At 47.2% G+C, this 23,889-nt stretch overlaps 1 protein-coding gene across 1 annotated transcript in view; it reads left to right on the top strand.

Annotated features, from left to right (window-relative positions):
- The first annotated feature begins 12,405 nt into the window (after positions 1–12,405).
- TGFA (transforming growth factor alpha) overlaps positions 12,406–23,889 on the top strand; it is a 49,774-nt gene continuing 38,290 nt past the window's right edge. Inside the window, exon 1 of the mRNA XM_035119954.3 lies at positions 12,406–12,777. Within this exon, the coding sequence (XP_034975845.3) occupies positions 12,735–12,777 (43 nt within the window). The 5' untranslated portion in view covers positions 12,406–12,734. The remainder of the gene's footprint in view (positions 12,778–23,889) is intronic.

The raw sequence follows: 23,889 nt of genomic DNA, 5'->3' as shown, positions 1-23,889 counted from the left end.
TTTCTCCTCCAGTGTGGTGTAGTGGTTAAGAGCGGTAGACTTGTAATCTGGGGGACTGGGTTCGTGTCTCCGCTCCTCCACATGCAGCTGCTGGGTGACCTTGGGCTAGTCACACTTCTCTGAAGTCTCTCAGCCCCACTCACCTCATAGGGTGTCTGTTGTGGGGGAGGAGGGAAAAGGAGATTGTTAGCTGCTTTGAGATTCCTTCGGGTAGTGATAAAGCAGGATATCAAATCCAAATTCTTCTTCCTCTTCTTCTTCTTCTTCTTCTTCTTCTTCTTCTTCTTCTTCTTCTTCTTCTTCTTCTTCTTCTTCTTCTTCTTCCTCCTGATCTTAAAATCAGCTCATCCCATCTCCACATCACTTTGCATTTGTTTTTTAAAAAAGCACACACACAGGACCCCCCCATGCATTACTTTGTGCAGGTCTCCTAATATATGTATGCATTTTTGCCTAATATACACATTTTTGCAAGCAATTCCCCCTAATATAATGCAGAATCATATTTGGCTCTCGTGGTTGGTTGGTTTTTTAAGAGCTTTAAGTTGCTTTGATATTTTTTCTCTGAGGGTTGCCCTGTGCAAAGTAGGGTGCATGGCCACCCTTTTTCTGTGTAGTTAGGAGCTTCAACAGCTGGAGGTGGCAAGGCCATTCTGGACCTCCGAGAGGGCCTGGTCTGCTGGTCATATGTCAAAGTTTACTACATCCTAGCACATTTAGACTGCAAGGCATCCCTCTCAGAGCAGTGGCTCACAATGGGCAATAAAGGAGACACAATGGGCAATCTCCTCTGTGCATGGTGTGTTGGCTTCTGGCCTTCCCAAGGATGGGCTATGGGGACACCTGGCCTCAGGAAACCCATCAATGGATGTTCATTGTTCCCCTCAAGGGAGGAGTGCTGTGTACTTGACTGCATATCCCAAGGATTATGGGGGAGGGTGGTACCGGTATCCAAGTTGAGTACGTGACCTCTCCCTTAGAGGATGATGGAGGAAGGTGATGTCCAAGTCCGCCTTTCTTTTGAAGCAAAATGTCATTGAAATGGGGGAGAAATGCCCTCGCATGAAGTCTTGGGTTTGCAATTTTGGGAGAGGAGAGACTGCAGTGCTGGGGAGCGGACAGGCTGGTAAGGCCCCCGAGATTTAGAGGCCCAAGTTGCCCTGCCCTCGCATGAAGTCTTGGGTTTGCAGTTTTGGAAGAGATAAGACTGTCTGCAGCACTGGGGAGCGGGCAGGCTGGCAAAGCCCCCTAGAGCTAGAGGCCCTAGGCTTCAGCCTACACCTGACCAGGTCCAGTCGTGGACGACTCTGGGGTTGCGCCGCTCATCTCGCTTTATTGGCCAAGGGAGCCAGCGTACAGCTTCCAGGTCATGTGGCCAGCATGACTAAGCCACTTCTGGCGAACCAGAGCAGCACACAGAAACGCCGTTTACCTTCCTGCTGGAGCGGTACCTATTTTATCTACTTGCCCTTTTGGGCGTGCTTTCGAACTGTTAGGTTGGCAGGAGCTGGATCCGAGCAACGGGAGCTCACCCCGTTGTGAGGATTCGAACCACCAACCTTCTGATCGGCAAGCCCTAGGCTCTGTGGTTTAGACCACACCCGCCACCTAAGTCCCGTCTACTTAGCCTATACATAAATCCAGCCCTGCCTTGGACTCAGCCTTTTATTTCCAGAGCCACACTGGCAGTTGTATTAGGGCACACTAATGTGCTCCAGTCCACTAGGAATTCATGCCGCAGGCAGAATGTGGGGCCCATGTAGGTTGGCAAAGGTGGCGTCTTGGACCTTGAGCCTCTTCTCCAAGAGCGCCTGTGGGCTGTTTGTGTTGGTCATCTCCCACCGTGACCACTTCTTTTGCTGGCTGGATTTGACTTCAAAGCTATGATCCTGAACTCAGAGGTGTGGAAAGAAACATCCGCTTTAACCCCGGAGGCAGAAGTGATCTGAGAGTGGGGATTTCCATGGGCAAATGCAGTCCCTAAAGAAATGTTGTTGGGCTGCCCTTGAGCTGAATTGCTGCAGGGTGTTGGATATACCTGTCAACTTGCAAATACGCAGCAACATTGCTTTTCCGGCCATGGGTGTCCCCCGCTCCCCCTGCCCGGGTCACATTTCTTGATCAGGAGAGGATCTGACTGTTTGGTGCACCCCTGGCTCCACAATTCGTTCTGGAGTTTTCCCATCTCCAAGCTAAGTCCTCCCCTGAGGTCTCTACAGTGCATGCCCCATTACTTTGCAAGCCGCAACACTCCTTATCCTGTTTGCTTCGAGCTGAGCTAATAAGTGACTAAATATCTTATTATTTAACTGAGCAGCAGAACAGCAGTCTTGGGACACTGAACATTCAGTGATGGAAAATTCAGTGAGCACTGCTCTGCGGGGGGAGAGAGATATTCAGTTGCCCAGTAGGGAGGGAAGGCACTCAGTGCATGCTCAGAGATGCTCATGTTTATTCCTATTGATTTATTTTTAAACAGGGCATGCGGTGAATGCTAAAGGAAGAGGGATACAGAGCAACAGTACTCCAGGAGATTATACTTTCTCTGCCACTGGTGGAATTCCCAATTTCATTAATTTCAGTTATGTTGCACCAAATTAAGTAGTTTGATAGCAGGTCAAATTGCATGTATTGATTGCTCTCCCTGCAGACTTTTATGGGGGCATCCAGATACTTTATTTGGTGCATGAAATCTAAACTCACATCAAGTTCTGGAAAAACAAAGAGACTAAAGTCTGCACTGGTTTTCATAGTTCTTGGTGTCTGCTCCCAGACTTTGGAACTCCCTCCCTAGAGAAGCTAGACGGGCTGCCTCATTGTTGTCCTTCCATAGGCAGATGAATTTTTTTTTTGTTCCAACAGGCTTTTGGGGAATTGACTGCTTTTAATGAAAGGGCTGGTGCCGTGCTGTTTTTATTGTAATTATTTGTATGACTTTAATAGATTTTATATATGTATGTAGTTTTAATTCTATCCATGTTTAATTGTTTCCTGATTATTGTTCTTCTATGTTTTTAGCAGTTCTTATTTTTAGCTGTAACCTGCCTTGAGTCTCATCAGGGGGAAAGGTGGGTTATAAATAACTTTAATTAATAATAATAATAATAAATACATATATAAATGTGAACCGACCATGTTTGCGTGTCTCCACTTTTCACCGAAACCGCTTGACCGATTGTGTTGAAATTTTGACACAACATCACATGCGAATACGCGAAGGATCTTATAAGTTTGCTTAGACAGATGTCACACCTGAGGCAGGTAAAAGCCAATTTTAAGGAACTCAACACAGCGCCATCTACTGCCCAATGACTATAAAACATGACTCAGGCAGTTCCTTTTCCAAGGGTGGGGGCCAAGGAATGGAGATACGGTGGCGAGGGGCCAACACTCCCCGGGGACAACAGAGGGAGGGGTATCCTACCATCCTCCACTGGGGTACGGGGCCTCTGACTGGACCACAGCAACACGTGGCTGGGTCCCACTAGTAATAATAATAATAATAATAATAATAATAATAATAATAATAATAATACAGGCAGTTCTTCTAGGCTGCAATCCTATCTGCACTTATCTGTGAGCAAACTCCACTGAACATAGAATTTATGGTACTTCCCAAAAACATGCATAGGACAGCACTGTAACAAGATCTCGCTTTCTTATTCTCAAGCACAATTCAAATGCCACAATCAGGTACATGTAGGGAGGGAAGTTCTGGATAATCACATTCTGGATAATGCACATTTATTTGTGTTTTTTATTATTATGTGTGTCTATCTAATTGACATTGAATGCTGAGGGTGTGTGTGTGTGTGTGTGCAATGCCCAAGTGCAACAGACCAGAGAATGATTATTTATAGCAACAGAACAACAGAAACAATAAGACAGCCACAACCTGGCAGTGAAAGCTGGTTGAAGCTGCAATTGATTCATTGCATTGTATTCCATGGCCCTTTGGGTCCCTTCCAGCTCTACAGTTCCATGGTTCTGTGAAGTGGGGACCCTTCAACATGTTGACAGCACCACACCTTGCGAGCCCTTCTGGTGAAGGAAACCTCCTAGCAGTTCTCTGCTGTCTTTACTCTCTGTAGCACTTGGGGACTGTGGCGTCCTTTGTTGCTGAGCCAGTTCTGAGAACAAACCCAGATACCTGGCACAGCACACCAAAGAACGGGAACTCCCTCCCATGCAGGAAGTAGGACACAGGTACAGTTGGCAGGCCAAATACTTGGCATTCCTGCTGAGCTGAGTCACACCTGATCCTTGAGGGGTGGCCCTCCAGGATTTCCCAGGGCTTGCTAATCTGCAGTCCCGGTTTTAAACTTTTTATCGGGAGGCTGGCAGAAGGTGATTCATTCCCTCAGGAAATTGCTGGGTCGCTGCCTTTAACCTTTGAAGGAGGGGAAGGGGAGACAGAGTTGGGAGGCATTGTTTTGCTTTTCCCATTCACAGGGACATTTTGCACAGAAAGTGGTGGCAAATCCAGGCAAACCTTCGCCACAGAGCCACAGCCAGCCTCAACGTGTTTGCAAAACGCAATCACACACAACTATGAACTCTCATACATATTTTTTTTAAAAAAATATATTTTTATTAATTTTCCAATTAAAACCAATTATATCACATTCATTATTTCAAATTATACACATATATATATCAATCAAACCGAATGTTATGCCAAATCGTCTAGAGAATTTTTTATTTGGGTTCCCATGCTTCAAGAAATTGGGGATTCCTCGCAACCGTCCACTGCCGTCTTTTTTCTAAAGTTCAAATCGTCCTCCAAGTTCATAATAATCCAGATCTTCCCCTTACAGTCACATAGATGATTTCCACTTTCAACCGATTGTTTCCCAGCTGCTGAGATAAATATCAAACAAGGTTTCACAAATGTTCTTTCTCCTGTGTGGGTTAATCAGTCCAGCCTCCCCTGAACTCTCATACATATGACAAGCTCAATCTTTATTTTGGAAGGGCAATATGTGAAATGATGATGATGATGATGATGATGATGATGATGATGATGTTATCTTTCTCCAAGGAAATCAGCGTGCCGTGGTCATCCACCCTGTATCTCCACAACAACCCGGCAAAGTGGGTCAGGGTGAGATAGAATGAATGGACTAAACAGGGATCTCAACCTGCATCTTCCTGGGTTGCTGTAGGCCAGGAGAGGGGAGAACTTGTGGCCCTCCAGGTGTTGGTGGACTACAATTCCAATCCCCCCCCCAAAAATATTTTTTTATTAAGTTTTACATTGCAAATTAAAATTCAAACATTAAACATCAACATCATCATTTAGCATTCCCTGAATCCTTCAGCTCCCTTCCATGGTTACCGTTAACATTTTTTTTTTAACTGCTTCTCTTATTTTCTCTCTTATTTCTTTTAAATAGTCCATTTTAGCCACAATTTTTAGTACATTACAAGCATTACTCAAATCCTGCCAAAGTTTTTAGTTGTTTGCAGTGTTCTCTTAAATACATTATAAATTTTTCCCATTCCTACTTGAAGTTTTTCTCTTCCTGGTTTCTGATTTTCCCAGTCAGTTTCGCCATTTCGGCGTAGTCCGTCATCTTCATCAGCCATTCGTCTCCGGTCAGGACTTTGTCTTCTTTCCATCTCTGAGCCAGTTGTATCCACGCTGCTGTGGTCGGGTACATAAACAGTCGTTTCTGCTCCTTTGGTTTCTCTGCACCTAAAATTCCTAGTAGAAAAGCCTCTGGTTTTTTTTTTTTTTACAAACGTTATTTTAAACATTTTTTTCAGCTCATTATAAATCATTTCCCAGAATGTTTTTGTTATCTTGCACATCCACCGGACTACAATTCCTATCATCTCCGACCATACAAGTTCCCTACCCCTGATCTACCTAATACACCCGTCTGACAAATATCCACCTAATAAGTTGCTATCAAGAGTGCCGCTAACCAAGTGAGCAATTGGCAACTCTATACACATGAATGTGGTCACACACACACCCCTTGCTTCAAAGTAGGGGCACTTCTGCTAGCAAGAGGAATCAACCGAAGAGATCCTGGCAAGTTCCTATTTATTTTTTGCAAGAGAAATGGAGTAGGGAGGTATGAGATGTCAAAGCCGCATTTTTGCATCTCCTGAATTTCTCATCCAAAGTAAACCTGCGGCTGAACCCTTTTATGCTGGAAACAGACACAGAGTTCCCTTGTCGGAGTACTTTCCTTCAGGATATAAGGTGGACTCTTTTACTGCCGCATTAGAAATTTATACTTATTGGAGATTAAAGTGGGCTGCGTCTTGTGGTGGAGACTTGCCGACTCTCTTCCAAAGAGAACCAAAGAGCTCGGCCAATACTTGTCAGGTCTTGAAGTCACGTTTGAAGCTAAAGGATGCACTTGGAATCTCTAAGTGCCTTTGGTTCAAATGAATGCTGGATTTTGTCTGCTTACAATATCCATGTGTGGCCCGGCAAAAATTGCAAGAAATTTTTATCAGCGTTCTTCCGTACAATACTCTTTAAAGTTCCATCTCCATCAACTGCAATAAATAAATACCAAAATGTTCCTAACCAAGTTTCCTTAGAAGTATGGAATAACTTTTCCCAGTAAGGACTTTTTAGGGTTTCTGTCTTGATGTGGTCTGTAAGAACTTCTAGGGCCAATGACTAGAAGCCTGATCTTAGGGATGTTTATGCGGATGTCAGTCTCATGGAGTCCAATATCTAGGGTTCCCATATGTCTGGAATTTCCTGGACACTGTCGGAAGCTAAAAAGTCCGGGAAAATCCGGCTGCATGGCAACCCATGTTGGCAGTGTTGTTTTTGGTGGTTTTCTTTAAAAGCAGCTCAAAATCTCTCTCTCTCGCACGCACGCGAATTTGCCAAATAACAACTTTGGCCAAAAACAAAAAACTCGACAAATTTGCCCCCAAAATCCTTAACAACTTTTCTGGCCAGATTTTCACTATTTGAAATATGGCAACCCTGCCAGTGTTTCTCCCAAGGAAGTGTCCCTACAGGAAATTAGTTCTGGTATAGAATCTAGATTAATTCTGAAAATTTTAGGATTTTTAAAAATGGCATTAATTGTCCATATAGTTGCAGGGCTGAGGTCCCAGGAGTGCAAGTAGTTCAATACAAAAAGTTGTGATGGATGGGAGCTGATCCACCTAGAATTTTTCCTGCCTATGGGTTGCAGCCAATGCTAGTCTCACTGAAGTTAATGGGCATGGCTACCTTTCAATGGGTCTTCTCTGAGTGGAACTTAGTTGACTACATCCTCAATTCCTATATGTTCACATGAGGCTTTTGCAGGAGAACTTCCTCCCGGGTGCATCTCATTTATATTCTTGGTTATCAAGATTTTGTAGGCCTGCCCTGGACTCTGTCTTCCAATCTCTTGGAAACAGCCGCGGGAAGAAAATAGAGTCATGTTTATGCTGGTTACATTTTTTGCTTTCTTCGCTGTCTCCTCTCCATGAAAGAAGTGGAAAGAGATAGACAAGGCACCAATGAGCAGGATCGGCCCTCTTCAGCCAAGGTCAGCTGCCCCAGTTTGGCCTAATAAAATAGGGGGGGAACACCTCTGGTGGGCACTTCCTTTACAGTTTAAGGCTGACTGCAACTTTGCCCGGGGCCTTGGTAGGACTCGAAATATCTGCAGGGCACGTGTTCTGCTTATTTGTACTTGGTTGTGCTTTAGCTATTGACTGTTGCCTTGTCTTTAATGCTTGGCTTTTGTGTGTTACCTGGATTTTGTCAAATGTTTCATACTTCACATTAATGTTTTTATTCTGGAACCTGCCCTGGGGCCATCTGGAGAAAGGTGTGACTGCAAATTAAATTAAATTAAAGTCTAGCACAGCCCGGTGCCCAAGCTGATGCTCCTCCACCCACCCTTATTTGGACTACAACTCCCATCAGCCCCAGCCAACACCGTATCACTGTGATGCCTGGGCACATAAGAAGCTGCCTTATGTGCCAAGTCAGAGCACTGTTCCATCTCTCTGAGTATCGTCAGCACTGACTGGCAGCAGCTGTCCAGGGTTTCAATGGGGGACATTCCGAGGCCTACTTGGAGATGTCAGGATTCAAACTGGGAACCTTCTGCATGGGAAGCAGATGCTATGGCCCTTGCTGAGGCTGATGAGGAGTTGTGGTCCCAAACATCTGGAGGGCACCAGTTTGGGCAAGGCTGCTTTAGAGGCTGGAGGAGGTCTTCATGATCAAGGGGAAGGAGCAATAATCCAGGGGGAGGAGGAAGGTTGCAGCATTTGAGCTCAGTTTAGAGAAAAGGCGAGTAAGAGGTGACATGATATAAGTTAATAAAGTGATGCCTGGCACAGAGAAAGTGGATAGAGAAAAGTTTTGCTTCTTCTCTCATAATATTTGAAGTCGTGGGCTTCTAATGAAGCTGAACGTTGGAAGATTCAGGACAGACGGAAGAAAGGACTTCTTCGCACAACACAGAGTTGAACGCTGGAACCCGCTCCTGCAGGAGCAGGGGGCAGTGGTGGCCTCCAACCTAGATGGCTTCAAAAGAGGATTAGACCAATTAGATCCCTCCTCTTCAGAGAGGGGGGAATTTGCGGGCAGGACCCGTTCTACGCTCCGAGCAGGGGGCGGGTCCGGCCCCCTGCTCCACCTTTACCTGCCGCGCTCAGGGCTGGCCAATAGGGCCAGCTGGGGGGCGGGGCTACCAGGTCTTTAAAAAAGCGCGGCAGGCTCCAGATCGCCCCTCAAGAGGAGAGTGTGGCGTGACAGTCATAACCCACGGGCCTTGGAAAAATCCAGGAAACTGCTGAATCGTGTTTTGGCACGCAAACTGCGTAGCATGGAGGGCCATGTTGTGGAGCCCCCTGAAATCAAGTTCAGTGAGGCGGCTCTCTTCCGTGATGATGGCGTGCATCTTTCAAACCAAGGAAACGACATCTGGCTAGCTGCTATCACACGAAGCATTAGGGCTTGGTTACAGCGGTGAGGGTATTGGCGGCGAGCCCTTTTGGCTCGGGTGGTGGTAGGCATTGGAATATGGAGTTGTCTGGTGTGTTCGAGGACTGGCTGTGGCCATCATCCAACCCTCCTCTTATAGGGGTATCCCCTTAAGGGATCCGGCGGTCGTGGATCCCGTCCTACGCCCTGCTGGTGGCTAGGGCCATGGCACGACCCCCGGTGACACCAGGGGGAGCTTTCAGTTGTATTTGCATCAACAGGCTCCTTCCTTGGGGTGTTAACCTGATATGACCCCCCCCCGAGCGGGGTAGAGTCACTCTTGCTAGCGAGTCCAATGCCTAAGCCAATACTCTCACTTGCTTTAACCAATAAAGTTGTGGCCTTATTCTACCCATTAACTCTAATACCATGTGTCACTGTGTCTTCATTTATCGCGGGGGGCGGGTCCTCGAACCGCAAATGAAGGAGAGGGCTTTCATGGGCTACTAGGCGTGAATGGCTTAGCTCTATCTCCACAGTAAGAGACAGCAATTCCTATGAATGGCAGTTGCTGGAACTGGAAGCCTCTGCTTGTGGGCCTCCCATTGGGGCACCTGATGGCCAGTCACTGGGAGAACAACAGGATGCAAGACCCTTGCTCCAGCAGGGTCCTCTCGTCAGGCATCATGATTCCTTGGTATGGTTCTGCTCCAGTACTGTAGAAAAACAAAGCAAAGCCCCAGCCCCTACACATCAGGGAAAATATACACTCCTGTTACATTTGCTGCAATGGAGATACTGTAAAGTTGACCCGATGCAATGCAGGAGCGGGGGCTCCAATGGGAATAAATAAGGAAATGCTGTCAGACGCAGTTTGTGATGCAAAAGTGGGTGAAAGCAGCACCTGCTGTGCGTCTCTCTCTCCCTCCCCCCCCCATCCCCTGCCGCCTTCCCTCCCTCCCACCTGCTCATCTGAATGGCACAAAGGGGCTGACCTGCAAACATGCCTACAGCAGTTTTATTCTCTCAAAAACTGTTTAACGCTGAATAATCTGGATTAGGATGGGCCTAGTTTTTTTTTCTTCACTAAACCCACCCAGCTGTTGAAGAAATCTCTCCTGCTCTCCCCCCCCCCCCCCGTTCAAACCGCTCTGATAATCATGGAGATCGCTGTTTTTTCTTCCTCCAGAGATGTAGCAACTGTGCTTATGAATGACTCAAGCAAGGAGTGGGAAGCTGATTACAATGGAGCGGCCTTCTATTTACATAAATAAATATTGTGGTCACCAAGCTTGCCCAAAGAGATGAGAAATAGCACAGAGGGGAGTTGAGTGGGGTTGTCAGGTGACAGGGAATAAAATGCCCCCCCCCCGTCCCCCTTGTGCCCTTAATGGAGCAGTTTGATCTGCAGAGGTCAAAACTTCTTGCTGTTTGGACGCCAGACATCAGAGGCGCAGACACAGGGGCCAGTTTGAAAACGTAGCAACCTTCGTTTGGAAAGGAATGAGTCAAATTCGCCTGTCCGGGTGTTGCAAAAATTTCTTCAATTGGCCTTCGGCCAGTAGGCCACCAGCCGAAGCACTCACACTGTCTTTCCCAACATGGTGCCCTCCAGATGTTTTTAAGACTACAGGTTGACTCCCCCCCCAATCCCTGACTCCCCCCCCCATCCCTGCAGGGCTCTTTTCTGTTCCACTGCCACACCACCAGGGGGCTCCATGCTTTTTAGTATCATTGTTGTAGCACTACTATTTCCTTACCATGGTGAGGTCCACAAAAGACTTACCCCACCCCACCCCAAAAAACTGGTGAAGCTCAATAAATATTTTTAAGCAGGAAAGGCCTTTGTGTTAATATCTTTTCTTTCTGGCTTATAGTCACCCACGAGAAACAAAAAAACCACACCCTTTTCCCGCCCCCCTCTCCAAGAGTGGTTCCCTATTTACAGCCTCACGGGTGAACATTTTTTGACACTTGCTCATTAAAACTGGCCTCAGCTAAAATTTTAGTTTGTGAACATACAGAGAAAATTAATCGAGGCTTTTCAGAAGTGTCGTAGTACAAAGAATAAAGAGTCTTGTGGCACCTTGATGGCCAACAAATTTATTGTGGCAGAAGCTGTTCTGGTCTGCAGCAAGCTGTGAAAATTAATGTCATAGGTATCTGAAGAAGTGTGCATGCACATGAAAGCTCATACCAATGACAAATTTAGTTGGTCTCTAAGGTGCTACTGGAAGGATTTTTTTTTATTTTGTTTCGACTACGTCAGACCAACACGGCTACTTACGTGTAACTAGAAATAAGAAATCTGTTAGTCTTTCAAGCCAAAAGAAGATGTTTTAAGCTTGTGGCCCTGCACTTTAACACAGAGTCATAGAATTGGAAAGTTGGAAGGGATGCCACAAGGGTCATCTAGTCCAGCGTCTCTCATCTGCCACTCTCCCACTTGTCCCCATGGCTGCCATCCAGTCTGGATACAAATGTGCAGATATTTCAGATCATTCTTAGCCAGTTGCTCATCATAACACACTTTCTGGCTTTTGGTTTCTGCTACAAAAACTACATAATGTGGCCATCCCCAAGTAAAATATGTGCAAGTCACCTGAATGACTAAGAGGAAAAAAGTTGTCTGTTGGGTTGCCCCAGCTGGTGAGTGGGGAGAGAAAAGGTCTGCCTTGTTTCTCATGATGCAATTTTGGAATGGCGAGGTTTTGCAGATACCTGGGATGGATCAGGGCCTCTTGTTTGAGTAATGGCAACACCTGAAGACACAGCAGAGCAACAAAATCTTAGGCAACCCTACAGGCTCCTTCTTGATTTATTTATTGAATTTCCAGTCCTGTCCATCCAAGCCAAGCAGCCTGTGCAAGGGGTGGGAAAATTTAAAAAAAAGGGGGGGGGGGAGAAAGTATAGGAACATTCTGAAACTGTTTCAAACATTCCGAAAACAATTACCATGAAAATCAGCTAAAAGCAGTTTAAAGTTTTGTTTTGTTTTGTTTTTTAAATCATTAGGGGAAAATACATGTACAGTTTGAGCCTCATTCTTTCTTCGGGAGCAATAATTCTAAACCAAACTTTTTTTATTGTGTTGCAAATATAAAAGGCACTTTTTATCATTAATACTGTACATACAAGAGTGGAAGTACTGTAGCCTACTAAAAAAAAGTTGCAATTCGAAACTTTCCCCTGGTTTTCATTCCGACGAGGGAAAATAAGCTGTCCCCCGCCCCCTGCCCAAAATCAACAAAATGAAACAGAGGCATTCAAGTGATGCTTATTACCGCAGCGCGACCACCTCCTCGAGGATCAAGGACCGGCTCGCGGGGACGGACTTCCAGCTGTTCCGACGTCCGGGTCGGCGCCGCCTAGCGCCCGTCGGGCGCTTCTGCAGGGCGTCCTAGGGGCCGGAGCCACTACCCCGCCCGGGGGGCGTGGGAGGGAGGCCGGCGCAGCGCCAGGAGGAGGGGCGGACGCTGCTCTCCGCCTCGGCCACTCGGGGCCGCGCAGCGCACCTGGAAGGAGCCGCGCGGAGAAGAGCGCACCGACGCCCTTGCTCTCTCGCCTGCCTGCCGCGTCTGACGGCCGGAGAACGCGCTCGCTGCTGCTCCGCCCGTCGCAGGTGCATCGCTGCCGACTGGCCTCGGGACGCGCCGCCCGTTCCAATCCTCCTACTCGACCCCCGAAGGGGCTCCACGCCGAACCCACCGGGAATGCTCGACGCCGCCGCCGTTGCTGGAGGCCGAGGGCTGGCCAGCTGAGTCTACCGACGCCGCTGCTGCTGCTGCTGCCGCCGCCCCCCCCCCCCCACGGCTGGCCGGGCAACATGGTCGGCGTGGCGGGCGCCGAGGTGGCCCTCCTCACCTTCGGTAAGTGGCCCCCTCCCGTCCGGGCGCGGCTCGGACTCCCCTTTCCAACTGAGCCTTTATTTACTCGCGAGGAAAACCACCCTGGAACCCGGAGCGAGTAAACTTCGCTGGGATGGGGCCGAAGAAGCTGCAAGTGTCGCGCGTCTCCTCGGCAGCCCAACCCTCCCGTCGAGCTGGTGCGCGGAGTCGCAGCGCCTCTTGCCTTGGTCTCTGGCCCCTTCCGAAAATGCTCCCCTCCTTACCAGACCCGCGTTTCCCCCCTCCAAGCTCCGGAGGCGGAGGAGAAGAGGCTAACGAGGCCAGAATACATGGGAGGCTGTGCAGTGTAGTGGTTAGAGAGTGGCTGACTAGAAGCTGGGAGAGACCAGGGTTCAAATCTCCCCCACTTGGCCGTGAAGCTCTCTGGGTGACCTTGGGCCAGTCACTGACTGCCTCTCAGCCTAACCTACCTCACAGGGCTGTTGTGGTCATCAAATGAGGTACTGTAGGGGAGGACCACGAACACCCCTTTGAGCTCCTTGGAGGAAAAGGGTGGGATAGAAATGCAATAAATGAAATTTTATTTAACCAAGAGGAAAACAGTGAAAAGGACGGGAAGGCAGCAATCTGCCTCACAGAGGACTACCTGCTTGAAAGGACATAGTGGCTGCTGAGAGCTACCTGCTTTAGAATACATACAAGGCTTTCGAAGTAATCCATCTCTGCTCAGACTTCACCACTAACTGATAAAGCGAAGCAATCGGATTATCTGTCCCCTCTCTCTTCCTTCTCTGCTTCCCTGCCACCTCCCCCCCCCCATTTTGGGGGTATTTTCTTCTCTCTGTTGCCTGTTGTTCCTCCTCCTCCTGTTTCTTTACTAGATTTGCTTTGGTGACTGAACAATAGAAACGGGAAGGCATTTATTTACCAGACCCTCCGTGGTATTTTCTGTCTCTTTGTAAACAGTTTTTTAAAAAGGGGGTGGCAAATAAATGCCTTTTAGGGTGACTTTGCTTACCTGTGAATGTCCTCCTTTTAATTACACAGCAAAAGCAGCCTGAACACACTATATGGACTGGGGCTGTTTTTGTTCCGAGCGATTAGCAATCTTTTTGAAATGTGAAATAGCCGGATAATTACAGAGATGCTGTTTAGGAGAATTTAACAAATGGCACTTTTTAAAAAACACTGATGGGTGTTTGCTGCTAGGTGTGAGCTTGTGCTGTTGGGGGATTTGCTGTGGTGTAAAGAAGGCTGACTTGGGTCCAAACTCCTGTATGGGCATTAAGGTTATGTAACGTGTAATAAATTAAACCGAATAAACAATATTCCAGCTTCTCCCTCCAGCAGCTCAGATCAGCAAGCAGCAGTTTTTCCTCTCTGCGCACTCTCTGAAAAACTAGCAAGTGTTGCAGTTAAGAAGTTTGTTCTTTGGACTGAATCCTGCTACGGATCAGCTGCGGAAATAATAGGTTAAAATGAGACTGATAAAAGCCAGGCAGTTGTGTGGGGGAGGAGAACGGCCCCTTGGGTTCTGGCTTCATGTGTGACACTGACCTGTTGGGTTTGGAAGGGGGCCCTGAGAGCCATGGGTGAAGTATCCGGAAAGAAGGAGCCACTTGCCCTATAAAAGCGCAAGTGGGTTTTAGCAAAGGATTAAAAGTTCAGCTATTATCTTCTCAGGTTAGAGGCATAGTAGCGTTAGTATTCGGTTGGTATATCTAGACGTCCTCTCTGGCTTCCAGTTACCAGGCGCTTGGATAGCTTTCAGTTATGAGACACCAGAAGCAGGAGATACCTTCTGGATCGAAAGGCAAGACACTTAACTCTGTGGCTTTATCGTAATTCTTTCCCGGGTTCAAGACATCTCCCTTGCTCCCAGTTCCTGTTTTTTTTGAAATCTTAATAGCTCCGTGTTATGAATGAAGATTGTTTAATCAGGCATATGCTTAAATAATCTCCTTTTCATCAGCCAGTTTTTCACCCATGGAAAGATTTGAGACCACCTTTCTTAAAACACTGGCTCTCAAATCTTTCCATGGCAGCCTGACTATCAGGGAATCCCTAAACCCTATGGGAGAACCTGGGTCATGTTCTAGGTCAACCTTCCCCAACCTGGTGCCCTCCAGATGTTTCGGACTGCAGTTCCTATCAGTCCTCGTGCTGCTTGGAGCTGATAGGAGTTGTGGTCCAAAACATCAAGCGGGTACTAGGTTGGGGAAGGCTTTTCTAGGGTGTATACTTGGCACATGTGGAATAAGTCTTGGCACTGGCCAACAAGCTATGGAGAGGGTATCCCCACATTGCACCCAGTGCTCCCCTTGCAGCTACATGTTGGATTGCTCTGCCTTTCAGGAACCCTTGACCTGCTGTTGCAGATCTTCTCATCAAGGAATCGCAGGATTTCCCCAGTGAAGAACTTGAAAATTGCCTTAAGGCTCTTGCAACACAAATACACCAAGAGCTGAGTGCTTGAGGTGGTGTCATCCTTGTAAATGGTGCTCTAGATTAATATGTCAAAAATGACTGGTCCTTGCCCCAAAGAGCTTCCTTAAAAATCATATTGCATGCTTCCACAATACAGAACTATCCACATTGCTCATTTCCTAAGTGCGGTTGAATTAAGTGGAAATTGCTGCTGAGTAAACATGTTTAGGACCAGGTTGCAAAATTTAAGCTGTGATTAATAAGCTTCAGGGTGTGTGTCGGGGGGGGGGTGTTTGTTTGTCTTGTTTATCTGTGGCCTGGTGGGTATAGACAGAGCAAATTCAGGGGCAGGGTTCCAAATGGTGGTTCATGAAACTGGTCAGTTTCTCTTGCAGGTAGTTCATATATGCATGCCCTGTTTGATTCCTGTGCCATCAGGTGGTTACTTGCAGGTGTGAATGTGTAGTCGTGGACAGATGCTGAATGTGGAACTTTAATAGTGCCTTGCAATAGTATTGTCAACCACACCATTTTCAAAAGAGTCAGTTCAAACATTGAGTCTTGCATGATTCCTCATGTAAAAAATATGGGCCCTATCCACTAGGAAATGTCTTCTATCCTTTCTATACCCCACTTGCATATTGCCTCCCTCATTTGTTTGGGTGGTCTCGGAAAAGGCAGAGGGGCTGTGTCCTGGTTCCATATGTTTGAGGGAAAACTAAAAAAGAAAAGCTGTACTTGATTAAAGCGAAATTGACACAGGTTGGAACAGGACCAGATCTTGAATCAAGAATCTTTGCATATGACCCCCTACCCAAATCGTGCTGGTTTATTCTCCGTGTTTTGATGGCTGGAAGCAGAATGTGTAAAGAGATGCAACCAAAATGTATTTGAAGTGATGCGGAAACTCATCCCTGGGCATTGTATCAGAAATGGTCCATTCACAAATGCTCCTCTTGGTCAATTGATGTTGCAGGCTTGCTCGATGAACCTGCCTTAGGAGGGAGCTGAGGGGACCAGTGGAGGTTGCCCTTCCAGCCGCAAAGAATGCAAGAGGCGTACATTTTGTTGCAGCTTTGTTTTTGTTTCAGCAGTTGGACATATCCTGCCTGGTGCTCTCCAGATGTTGTGGACTACAAGTCCTCTGTGCTGTGCTGTGCTGTGCTGTGCTGGCTGGGGCTGATGGGGGTTGTAGTCCAAAACATCTGGAAGGTGTCAGGTTGGAGAAGTCTATAGGATAAATAGCATGTCTTTAACTTGGGTGAAAGCCAAAGGTATACAGGTGTAAACTACGCTGGCAATTCATTCCCATGTTCTCATGGAACATGCTTCCAACTTTTGCATATTCAACACAAGAATCTGAAGGGAGAATCTTCATCTTCAGCCACTTCTTTGCTTGGTTCCAGTTTTAGCATGATGTGTCTTAAGTGCATGTTTTTTCATGATAACTGGAATTGCCACATGTACCCTAACATTTAGGTTTGGTGAGGGCAAGGCTGCTTCTGAAAGCCAGTTCTGGAGTGAGGATTCCTGCTCACCTTCGGCCATTTCCTGCCTGCTTAAGAGGGATCTATCTTGCAGTGCTGGAATAGTCAGATGGAACTAAAGGCTGTTTGATAGGACGCGGGTGGCGCTGTGGTCTAAACCACTGAGCCTAGGGCTTGCCGATCAGAAGGTCAGCGGTTCAAATCCCCGCAACGGGGTGAACTCCTGTTGCTCTGTCCCAGCTTCTGCCAACCTAGCAGTTCAAAAGCACGCCAGTGCAAGTAGTAGATAAAGAGGTACCGCTGTGATGGGAAGGAAAACAGCATTTCCATGTGCTCTGGTTTCCATCATGGTGTTCCGTTGCACCAGAAGCGGTTTAGTCCTGCTGGCCACATGACCCGGAAAGCTGTCTGTGGGCAAACGCCGGCTCCCTCAGCCTAAAAGCAAGATGAGCACCACAGTCCCAGAGTTTCCTTTGGCTGGACTTAACCGTCCAGGAGTCCTTTACCTTTACCTTTAAAGGCTGTTTGGTACACTAGCACAGTTGCTAACTGAGATGCACCCTCAAGGTGTACCGTACCTACTCTTTACAGTTCTAGGTGTCGATGTTTTCTGGGAAGAAAACTGAAATTGTGCTGCAGCTTCTAACTCTCTGACCAGGATACGAAACGGTATGTAGTGTCCTTCAGGGGCCCCTGTGGCTTTAGCTGTCTTCCGAAGTGAGTGTGATTAAGGTCGCTTGATGCCACATTTGGGTTGTGTTCTTTCAACTTTAATAAAGCAAAAGCAGGGAATCCAGAGAAGTGTCACATAATCTCTGCAGGCAGTTGTAGCCCAAGGCAAAACACTGGGTACACCAGCCCCAGGCAAGCATTATCAGTTGATTTGTAGATTAGACTGTTGCAATGGCCTTATTCAGTTGATTTGCCCTGCCCTGTCACTGCTCTGTGTTGAAAGCTGTGAATCGCTCCCAGACATACAGTACCTGTGCAGGTTCAAGGGCCAAGAGGTCAGAGTGAATTTAAATCAAAGGATTTGCACGGAAAGGGCTTCCCTAACTTGGGGGGGGGGCCTGGAAGTTCCCCAGGAAAACAGTAGCTGAGGCCAGGCCACAAGGACATCCTATTCCTTTTTTTTTCCTGGCGAAAATGAGAGGAGGGAGTCAAAATTAGCATCATACTAATGAGACCAGAAATAGCAATTTGGTATAAGTTTCACAAGAGGATTGTTTATTTTCATTAAAAGCTTAAAGAGGCACAATGGTTGGCAAGTAACATCTGGATAAAATGTTGGCTGAAAGCGAGCGATGGATCAAAGCGCCCAGAAGTTTCTGCTGAGCGTTCCTGCATGGGAAGCGGAACCGCCACATTTTAATGAACATCTTGAGAGACCAGGAGGCTGAATCAGCTGCGCTATTCAGCGAACTTGAGTGTAGCAGGCAAGGCTTGGGCATTGTTGACTAACTTTTTGGGAAGCAGAGGCTGGCGTAGTCTGGACTTCATATGTCCTAAACCCTGTTTTGCTGCTGAACTGCTCCCCCCCTTTTCTCTTCTTGTTCAGATTGTTTTTATTGAATATTTTCTTGGGTTGCAAAAGTCTCTGTTTTCTGTTCATAGAATCCTTTCTACACATCAGTTATATTCGGTGTGAGACAATACAGTCGTACCTTGGTTGTCAAAGGCCTTGTGACTCGAACATTTTTGCTCCCGAAAGTCGCAAACCCAGAAGTGAGCATTTCTAGTTCGCAAACGTTCTTTGGAACCTGAACATCTGACGCGGGTTCCGCGGGTTCTGATTGGCCGCAGGAACTTCCTGCAGCCAATCAGAGGCCGCGTCTTGGTTTCTGAACATTTTGGAAGTCAAACGGACTTTCGGAATGGATTCTGTTTGACTTCCGAGGTACGACTGTATAATGTTACGCATCATTTAAGGCTGGGGAAGAAGAGAGGTGGGGAGTGAGAGCTGCAGTATCGTACTCCCAGCCACTGCCTAGGCCTGATGGGGGTTGCATTCCAAAACAGCTGCAAGCACCATGCTGGAAAAGGCTGCTCTACTGCCTTGTAAACTGGATTATTTATTTTACAAGCTTTGTATGCTGCTTTATTGTAATACAACCTTAAAGCGGTTTACAAAAGCAATAAAACTATCAGTAAAAAACAATTAAAAACAACTATTTAAAGCACTGGTGTTTATTGATTTTTTAAAAAATGGATTAAAACACACATCAACCTTCTATATGTCCGGATACCTAAAAAAAAAAGTTCGGGACAGGTGCCAAAAAGAGTATAGTGAATATACCTGCCTCATTTCAAGAGGCAGGGAGTTCCAGAGTGTAGGTCAGGCTTCCTCAAACTCGGCCCTCCAGATGTTTTTGGCCTACAACTCCCATGATCCCTAGCTAGCTAGCTAGCTAGCTAGCAAGCGATCCCTGACCAGTGGTCAGGGATGATGGGAACTGTAGTCTCGAAACATCTGGAGGGCTGAGTTTGAGGAAGGCTGGTGTAGGTGCTGCCACACTAAAAGATCGAGTTCTTACAACTGCAGAACAGGTATTGTGGGGCACCTGTAGTAGTGCTACTTCCATGGATCAAAGTGGACAAGTGGGCATATATGGGGTAAGGTGAGAACAATACACCTGTTAATATACTGTCAGGGTCTCACTCCTGTCGCCAATTGTGCTGCAACATCCTGCACTAACTGCAGCTTCCAGATCAGGCTCAAGGGAAGCCCCACATAGAGTGCATTGCAGTAGTCCAGTCTTGAAGCAACCATGGCATGAACGACTGTGGCCAAACACTGCCAATCGAGGGACAGTCATAGCTGCTGTACCAGTTTCTGCTGGTAGAAGATGCTTCTAAGCTCTAACCACTGAGGCTTCCTTGGTTTCCAGAGACAGAGCTGCATCCAGAAGGATCTCCAGAATGCAAACCTGCTCTTTCCAGGATAGGCACTTGACCAGTTTTTCTGACGTGGGAACCACTCACCCACAGTTGCCTCTGTGTTGCCAGGATTCAAACTCAGCTTGTCACGGCCTTTCCCAGCTCAGATGTTACCCCCCCACACACACAAAACGCCCAATGGCCGCCCCCAGCAGCTTCTTGTGAATATTGACTGGCATTGGAGGTAAGAGAGTGCCCTGTGGCACTTTGGCACACCTCTTCCTTTTCAAGCTGCTCTCCTGGCTAGGAATCCTGAAGCCTGCAAAGGCTGTCCCCTGTAGTACATTGAGCCCACCAGTTAATCTTGACCTTGGTCTGTTGCAGGCTTGTGTGTTTTACCCTGGCAATATTGATTCACTTTGGGGAGCTGACAAGCTTTTGTTATAGCAGAGCAGAATGAGAGGTTGAAGCAGAGCTTGTTCTGCAAAAGCTCCTATAGTGTTGCCTTGAGAGATGCTTAGATGAACATGGAACAATTCCTGTAAGCATTAACAGAGTGTCGGGTTTGTTTTTTACGGACGGTGTCTCTAATTGTCGGTGTGTGCTAATAATAATAATAATAATAATAATAATAATAATAATAATAATATATTTATACCCCGCCCATCTGGCTGAGTCTCCCCAGCCACTCTGGGCGGCTCCCAATTGAATATTAAAACAATACAGCATTAAATATTAAAAACTTCCCTAAACAGGGCTGACTTCAGATGTCTTTTAAAAATAGGATAGCTGCTTATTTCCTTGACATCTGTTGGAAGGGCGGGTGCCACTACCAAGAAAGCCCGCTGTCTGGTTCCCTGTAACCTCACTTCTCGCAATGAGGGAACGCCAGAAGGCCCTTGGCACTGGATCTCAGTGTCCGGGCTGAATGATGGGGGTGGAGACGCTCCTTCAGGTATATGGGACCGAGGCTGTTTAGGGCTTTAAAGGTCAACACCAACACTTTGAATTGTGCTCAGAAACGTACTTTGGCTTTTAATTAGGCCAGCCTAACTGCACGAGGAACCCCACTGGTATTTTTAGGGGGTGCCACTGATCATAGCAAGCTGCCTTATCCACCTCACTATTGTCCAAACTGACTGGCAGTGGCTCAGCAGGGTTTCTGGCTGGAGTCTCTGTCAGCCCACCTGGAGATGCCAAGGATTGAACCGTCTGCATGCCAAGCAAGTGCACTGAGCTACAGCCCTTCCCCACATGAAGTAACACATAGCCCTAGGAGACATGTCCCAGAATTTCCTGCTGTATTTACAGCATATACCTGGGGCAGCAAGTTACCCCAAAGTCGCCAGATTTCATTGTTTGTTTGAAATGTCCATGTGAATGTTCAGAGAACAGCAAAATGGGCAAGGAGGGAAATGGAGCAATTGAAAATTGTTGTTAGATTCCTTTTTTAAGGTTTCTATAGCAGTGTTTGCTTGCAACTGAGATTTTGTATACAGCGGCACCTTGGTTTTCAAACTTAAATCCGTTCCAGGAGTCTGTTTGACTCCCGGAACGGTTCGAAAACCAAGGTGCAGTTTCCGATTGGCGGTGTGAGCTTTCTGCACTCAGTCGGAAGCCGTGGAAGCCACGTCAGACGTTCACGTTCCAAAAAACGTTTGGAACACTCACTTTTGCAGCATTTGGAAGCCAAAACGTCCGAGTACCAAGGCGTTTGATAACCAAGGGACGACTGTATTTTGAAGAACAAGTGGCGAGTCTCTTTTAATTTACATTTCCCTTCTTGAATTTATACCCACCGCTGCCATTTACCCAAGTACACAGAACAGCTTGCTAGCTGAAATCAGGGCTGGTTATTGTGGGTTTCCAAACCGTGGCCTGCTTTGCCGCATGGAAGGGTTGTGACATGTTTGTGTGTGAATTTCCAAGGAAAAGGAGGCTGAAATCCTGTTGCGTTGCTCCATTTTCCTCTTGCTCGCTTTTCTGTTCCCAGGAGCAGCTCCACCCTTCACTGCTGGGTTTCTCTTGGCACATAATGCTCCTCGCTCAGGCCACCGAAACTTGTCAGTTTTGCTAGTTGAGTAAAGAGACTTTCAGGTGCATTTGGGCGCTTAAGATGCCAACTGGCCATGTGTGAAGTGGGAAGGCACAGCCAGTTCCTTACAGATTGCAGCTCCTCTTGAACTGCATTTCTCCCTTGGTAGGCAGCATTATTATAATATAAAACCATCTGTTATATCTGCTTATTATATATACAGGACAACTTCCCTTTACATGTAGCTGAAGACACCTAAAGGTAAAGGTAAAGGGACCCCTGACCATTAGGTCCAGTCGTGACCGACTCTGGGGTTGCCAAGGGAGCCGGCGTATAGCTTCCAGGTCATGTGGCCAGCATGACAAAGCCGCTTCTGGCAAACCAGAGCAGCACACGGAAACGCCGTTTACCTTCCCGCTGTAGCGGTTCCTATTTATCTACTTGCATTTTGATGTGCTTTCGAACTGCTAGGTTGGCAGGAGCTGGGACCAAGCAACGGGAGCTCACCCCGTCACAGGGATTCGAACCACCGACCTTCTGATCAGCAAGCCCTCCCATCAACCTCAGCCACAACGGCTGATGGGGGCTTTGGTGCGAGAGATTGTGAGCCCCACCATCTGCAGGTGACTGGGATGTAGCCCAGGGGTTCCCAAAATGAGTGATCCCTCCCACTGGGAGCCAGTGGGGGCACTGAGAGGCAAGGGGATGCAGGGGGCACTGAGGATGTAAATGACTATCAGACTTTGAAAAGTTGATATCGCTGGATCAAGTTCATCAGCTTTGTTGCACTAATTAAAATAAACGGGTTTAATTGTGTTTTGAATAGATGTGTGGTTAATTGTTGCTATCTTGAATTTTATTGTGTTATTATATTCCTTAGTGCAGTGTTTCCCAACCAGTGTGCCTCCAGATGTTTTGGGACTACAACTCCCATCATTCCTGACCACTGGTCTTGCTAGCTAGGGATGATGGGAGTTGTAGTCCCAAAACATCTGGAGGCACACTGGTTGGGAAACACTGCCTTAGTGGGTCATGCAAGCCAAGCCAGGCCAGGCCAGGCCAGGCCAGGCCAGGCTAGGCTAGGCGGCACAGGGGATGAGTTTATGGAACCATACGTTTGGGAACCACTGGTTTAGCCATTCTTAAACTTTTGCAGTGACTTTGCCTCCCAAGGTTAAACCTCTGGCGCTTCCCTTCATCATTCCTCTGCTGTCTGTCTAGCCATCTGACTTGAGAATATAATATACATCTAGTTGAACCCTCTGCCTTCTTGGTGGTGGTCTCATGGGGGATATTTGGGTGCATCTTGGTCTTCTGAGTAGTCTAACCAGGATTTGGGTCCCATGGCCACCCATGGAGACCTCGCAGTGGGGAAAACAAACCATCTAGCGACGTTACGCTTTTGTTTCCCTCTGGAAGGCCAGAGTCTTTGGGGGGAGGGGATGGAGGTGACTTTGAGAAGCTCGACTTGGCTGTGGCATACTTTTGGGAAATGCTATCAGACTGTCCATCTTTCCATCCCTATGGGAACCCCAGGTAATGTTCAGAAAGGCAGCTGGTATAGTTTTGTAGAAAGAGGATGAACTGGAGAAGACCCCTCTCCCCCAATTCACACCTCCCTTCTATCACCAATTTGCTTGCTAGTCTGCTCCTCATTTTAGTAGGAGGCTCAAGCTGAACTACCTTAAAAGGCTCCTTTTTTTGTTCTTAGCTTGGTATGGTGATCGCATTGCTGTTGCAGACCGTCTCTGATCAGGCCATGGCCTTGTAGAGCCCTCTTCTCCCACTAGATGCCTTCCAGATGTTTTGGACTTCAACTTCCACCATGACCATGCAGTGCTCACACTGGTAGGAGCCCAACTGAGGCTGTTGGGAGTTGTAGTCCAAAACATCTGGAGGGCACCTGGATGGCCAGGACTGCTCTCGTATATTCATGCAGAAGGTTCACACTGTAGGTCACACAGTGGCTTCAGAACATTCTGGACTTCATAGTTCAGCTTCTCTCTGCCACTTGCATCAACGAAACCAAGAATGACCGTATACTGCTCCTGAAGCAGAAAATTGTGCTGCCATTCCCCAGTTGACTGAGGAAAAAGAGGAACACACTGTATTGTTCCTCACTCATTCTTTGCCTCCCAAAATTGCTTAAGCAAAGCCCAGCGGTTTTTTTTTCCAGGGCAAGGGCTCTGGGAGGGGGCGTATACACATACACACACCCTCTTCCGAAGAACTTAGGAAGGCCTCTTTTCTTTCAGCTGCAAATGTTTTGCCTTTACATCCCACAGAATCGCTTTGCATTGACTTGGT

This window comes from Zootoca vivipara, chromosome 6, assembly GCF_965207765.1.
Source record: "Zootoca vivipara chromosome 6, rZooViv2.hap1.1, whole genome shotgun sequence".
In the NCBI taxonomy this organism is placed as follows: domain Eukaryota; kingdom Metazoa; phylum Chordata; class Lepidosauria; order Squamata; family Lacertidae; genus Zootoca; species Zootoca vivipara.
The sequence above is the reverse complement of the archived record's forward strand: the minus strand, read 5'-3'. Positions and strand labels throughout refer to the sequence as shown.